Source organism: Pristiophorus japonicus, unplaced genomic scaffold (assembly GCF_044704955.1).
Source record: "Pristiophorus japonicus isolate sPriJap1 unplaced genomic scaffold, sPriJap1.hap1 HAP1_SCAFFOLD_723, whole genome shotgun sequence".
Classification (NCBI taxonomy): Eukaryota; Metazoa; Chordata; class Chondrichthyes; family Pristiophoridae; genus Pristiophorus; species Pristiophorus japonicus.
The window spans coordinates 53,456-57,665 of NW_027254638.1; the positions used below are offsets into that span (position 1 = coordinate 53,456).

At 58.7% G+C, this 4,210-nt stretch overlaps 1 protein-coding gene across 1 annotated transcript in view; it reads right to left on the reverse strand.

Annotated features, from left to right (window-relative positions):
• Positions 1-639: 639 nt before the first annotated feature.
• The window catches only part of LOC139256441 (triosephosphate isomerase-like), a 27,185-nt gene continuing 23,614 nt past the window's right edge, over positions 640-4,210 (reverse strand). Inside the window, exon 7 of the mRNA XM_070874219.1 lies at positions 640-1,985. Within this exon, the coding sequence (XP_070730320.1) occupies positions 1,867-1,985 (119 nt within the window). The 3' untranslated portion in view covers positions 640-1,866. The remainder of the gene's footprint in view (positions 1,986-4,210) is intronic.

Consider the following 4,210-nt stretch of genomic DNA (forward strand, 5'->3'; position numbering starts at 1 on the left):
CCGTAGCCAGTCCTGTTTATAATAAAAGGGACCAGGTCACCTCTGGAAGAGTCTGCCATCTTAAGGCTGGGCGTGCGCTGCCTGAAAATGTCACCACGGCGGCAAAGATGGGATGAAGCGGATACAATGAAGCTGAAATTTGTGTTGGTGGAGGATACACGCGGCCGACAGATCAGCGACAAATCCGAGGAAAATTACAAGCACACTGACAAGAGTCCAGATGGCTGCGCCTGGAGTTTGACAGATCCGACGGAGATCGGGAGCCAGGACATTTTGCAGGGGCAAGATGGCGGGATTTACCCAGCGCGAGGCCGGAAATGAAGCCTGGGCCTTTCCTGCTCCCAGCCTGTGGGGTGCAGTCGCGCACCGGGTGAGTGAGAGATGAGGCTAACTCCAGCACCAGGCCGGAAACGAAGCCTGAGCCTTTCCTGCTCCGAGCCTGTGGGGTGCAGTCGCGCACCGGGTGAGTGAGAGATGAGGCTAACTCCAGCACCAGGCCGAGAATGGATCGTGGGCCTGTGCGCGCGCACGTGGGGGTCAGAGGTCAGGACTACACCACTTTCGGAGGCCCGTGGCCTCCGCTGTTCATGTAACCCCGGCAGGGATGTGGGAAGAAATATGCACACACCAGACCCCGACTCATTTTCTACACATTTAATATTCTACCTTTTAAAAACGACAAAACTGTGCAGAGCAACCGGACACAAAAACACACAGCGTTTCGCGGACGCGCTGCCCAGTAACTGTCGGCCAAGCAGGGGGGGAGCGGGGAGGGGGGCTGACCCGAACCGTTTTCTCTCCGAGGTGCGCGCGGGGACGGGGGGGTGACGGGTGACGAGGGAGCTGGCTTCCACGAAAACTTCGAGAAAGACCTCTCCGAAACACGGGGAGCGGGGCAAGGTCCTGGGGAGCAGCAGCAGCTCGGGGAGGGGTTTTGTGTGTGTGTGTGTGTGTGTGTGTGCGTGGGAGGAGGCGGGAGATCTCTGGCTATTCGCCCATGGTGTGCATCTTTCTCCACCCACCCACCCACCCACTCCCCCAGGCCCTTGTGAGAGAACACAGCCCTGTTCCTAGCAGGGCAACGACTCGGGGAGCAGCTCGGGGGAGAGGTTGTGTGTGTGTGTGTGTGTGGGAGGAGGCGGGAGATCTCTGGCTATTCGCCCATGGTGTGCATCTTTCCCCACCCACACATTCCCCCAGGCCCTTGTGAGAGAATACAGTCCTGTTCCTAGCAGGGCAACGACTCGGGGGAAGAGGTTTTGTGTGTGTGTGTGGGAGGAGGCGGGAGTTCTCTGGCTATTCGCCCATGGTGTGCATCTTTCCCCACCCACCCATTCCCCCAGGCCCTTGTAAGAGAACACAGCCCTGTTCCTAGCAGGGCAACGACTCGGGGAGCAGCTCGGGGGAGAGGTTGTGTGTGTGTGTGTGTGTGTGTGTGGGGGGAGGCGGGAGTTCTCTGGCTATTCGCCAAGGGTGTGCATCTCTTTCCACAAACAACCGCTCCCCCCTTAGGCCCCCCCCCCCCCCCTCCCTCCCGTGAGAACACACGGACCACCACTTCCCCCTCCGCCCCCCCCTCTCACATTCCTTACCCGAACCGTTGCCAGGACGGGTGGGTGCGCGGCCAAGGAATTTGGGGACTTTCCGGGGAGGGGTGGGCCCACACAAACAATTCCGCAACAAACACACGGCGGGGAAGATCGCGAAGCAGCGCCTTGCTCCCTCCCAAACGCAATCGCCGCCCGGACGAACATCCAGAGGTGCCGCCCCACACAGGAGAAGAGCTAGCTGACTGACTTTGGGCGAGACACCTTTCAAAAGGTTAACCAGCCCTCCCGCCCCAGGATCCCTCAAGGGCCCCGCCTATTACTGCTTTGCGTTGATGATGTCCACAAACTCTGGCTTCAGGGACGCCCCGCCCACCAGGAATCCATCCACATCACACATGTTGCCCAGTTCTTTGCAAGTAGCACCAGTGACGGAACCTGCAAAAGGAGGGAGCAGGGGGGGGGGGCAAGAGAAAAAGAAAGGGTTTCAGTCAATAACATACATCCTACATCCAACCAGCAAATCAGAACAGAGAAACAGTGGGGCCGAGCGACAGAGAGACACAGCAGGGCCGAGAGAGAGAAATAGAGAGAGAGAGAGAGAGAGAGAGCGCGAGCGCGAGCGCGAGAGCGAGAGCGAGAGCGAGAGCGAGAGCGAGAGCGAGAGCGAGAGCGAGAGCGAGAGCGAGACAGACAACAGGGCCGAGAGAGAGAGAGAGACAGACAGCGGGGCCGAGAGAGAGTGAGAGAGAGAGAGAGAGAGAGAGAGACAGACAGCGGGACCGAGAGAGAGAGAGAGAGACAGAGAGAGAGAGACAGCGGGGCCGAGAGAGAGATAGAGAGAGAGACAGACAGCAGGACCGAAAGAGAGAGAGAGAGGAGAGAGAGAGAGAGAGAGAGAGACAGCGGGGCCGAGAGAGAGAGAGAGCGAGAGCGGAGACAGCGGGGCAGAGAGAGAGAGAGAGAGAGAGAGAGAGAGACAGCGGGGCCGAGAGAGAGAGAGAGAGAGAGAGAGAGAGACAGACAGACAGCGGGGCCGAGAGAGAGAGCGAGAGAGAGAGAGAGACAGACGGACAGCAGGGCCGAGAGAGAGAGAGAGAGAGAGAGAGAGAGAGAGAGAGACAGACGGGCCGAGAGAGAGAGAGAGAGAGAGAGAGAGAGAGAGACACAGACAGTGGGGCCGAGAGAGAGAGAGACAGACAGAGAGCGGGGCCGAGAGAGCGAGAGAGACAGCGGGGCCGAGAGAGAGAGAGGAGAGAGAGAGAGAGAGAGAGAGAGAGAGAGAGAGAGAGAGAGAGAGAGAGAGGAGAGAGAGAGACAGACAGACAGACAGCGGGGCCGAGAGAGAGAGCGAGAGAGAGAGAGAGACAGACGGACAGCAGGGCCGAGAGAGAGAGACAGACGGACAGCAGGGCCGAGAGAGAGAGAGAGAGAGAGAGAGAGAGAGAGAGAGAGAGAGAGAGAGAGAGAGACAGACGGGCCGAGAGAGAGAGAGAGAGAGAGAGAGAGAGAGAGAGAGACACAGACAGTGGGGCCGAGAGAGAGAGAGAGACAGACAGAGAGCGGGGCCGAGAGAGCGAGAGAGACAGCGGGGCCGAGAGAGAGAGAGAGAGAGAGAGAGAGAGAGAGAGAGAGAGAGAGAGAGAGAGAGAGAGAGGAGAGAGAGAGAGAGAGAGAGGGACAGACGGGCCGAGAGAGAGAGAGAGAGAGAGAGAGAGAGAGAGAGAGAGAGAGAGACAGACAGTGGGGCCGTGAGAGAGAGAGACAGACAGAGAGCGGGGCCGAGAGAGCGAGAGAGACAGCGGGGCCGAGAGAGAGAGAGGAGAGAGAGACACAGAGAGAGAGACACAGACGGGCCGAGAGAGAGAGAGACAGACAGCGGGGCCGAGAGAGAGAGAGAGAGAGAGAGAGAGAGAGAGAGACACAGACGGGCTGAGAGAGAGAGAGAGAGAGACAGAGAGACACAGACGGGCCGGAGAGAGAGAGAGAGAGAGAGAGAGAGAGAGAGAGAGAGAGACAGCGGGGCCGAGAGAGAGAGAGAGAGACAGCAGGGCTGAGAGAGAGAGAGAGAGAGAAAGAGAGAGAGACAGAGAGAGAGAGAGACACAGCGGGGCCGAGAGAGAGAGAGAGAGAGAGAGAGAGAGAGAGACAGAGAGAGACAGCGGGGCCGAGAGAGAGAGAGACAGACAGCGGGGCCGAGAGAGAGAGAGAGAGAGAGAGAGAGACACAGACGGGCCGAGAGAGAGAGAGAGAGAGACAGAGAGACACAGACGGGCCGAGAGAGAGAGAGAGAGAGAGAGAGAGAGAGAGAGAGAGAGAGAGAGAGAGAGACACAGCGGGGCCGAGAGAGAGAGAGAGAGAGAGAGAGAGAGACGGGCCGAGAGAGAGAGAGAGAGAGACAGACAGTGGGGCCGAGAGAGAGAGAGAGAGAGAGAGAGAGAGAGAGAGAGAGAGACAGAGAGAGAGAGAGAGACAGCGGGGCCGAGAGAGAGAGAGACAGACAGCGGGGCCGAGAGAGAGAGAGAGAGAGAGAGAGAGAGAGAGAGAGAGACACAGACGGGCCGAGAGAGAGAGAGAGAGAGACAGAGAGACACAGACGGGCCGAGAGAGAGAGAGAGAGAGAGAGAGAGAGAGAGAGAGAGAGACAGAGAGAGAGAGAGACA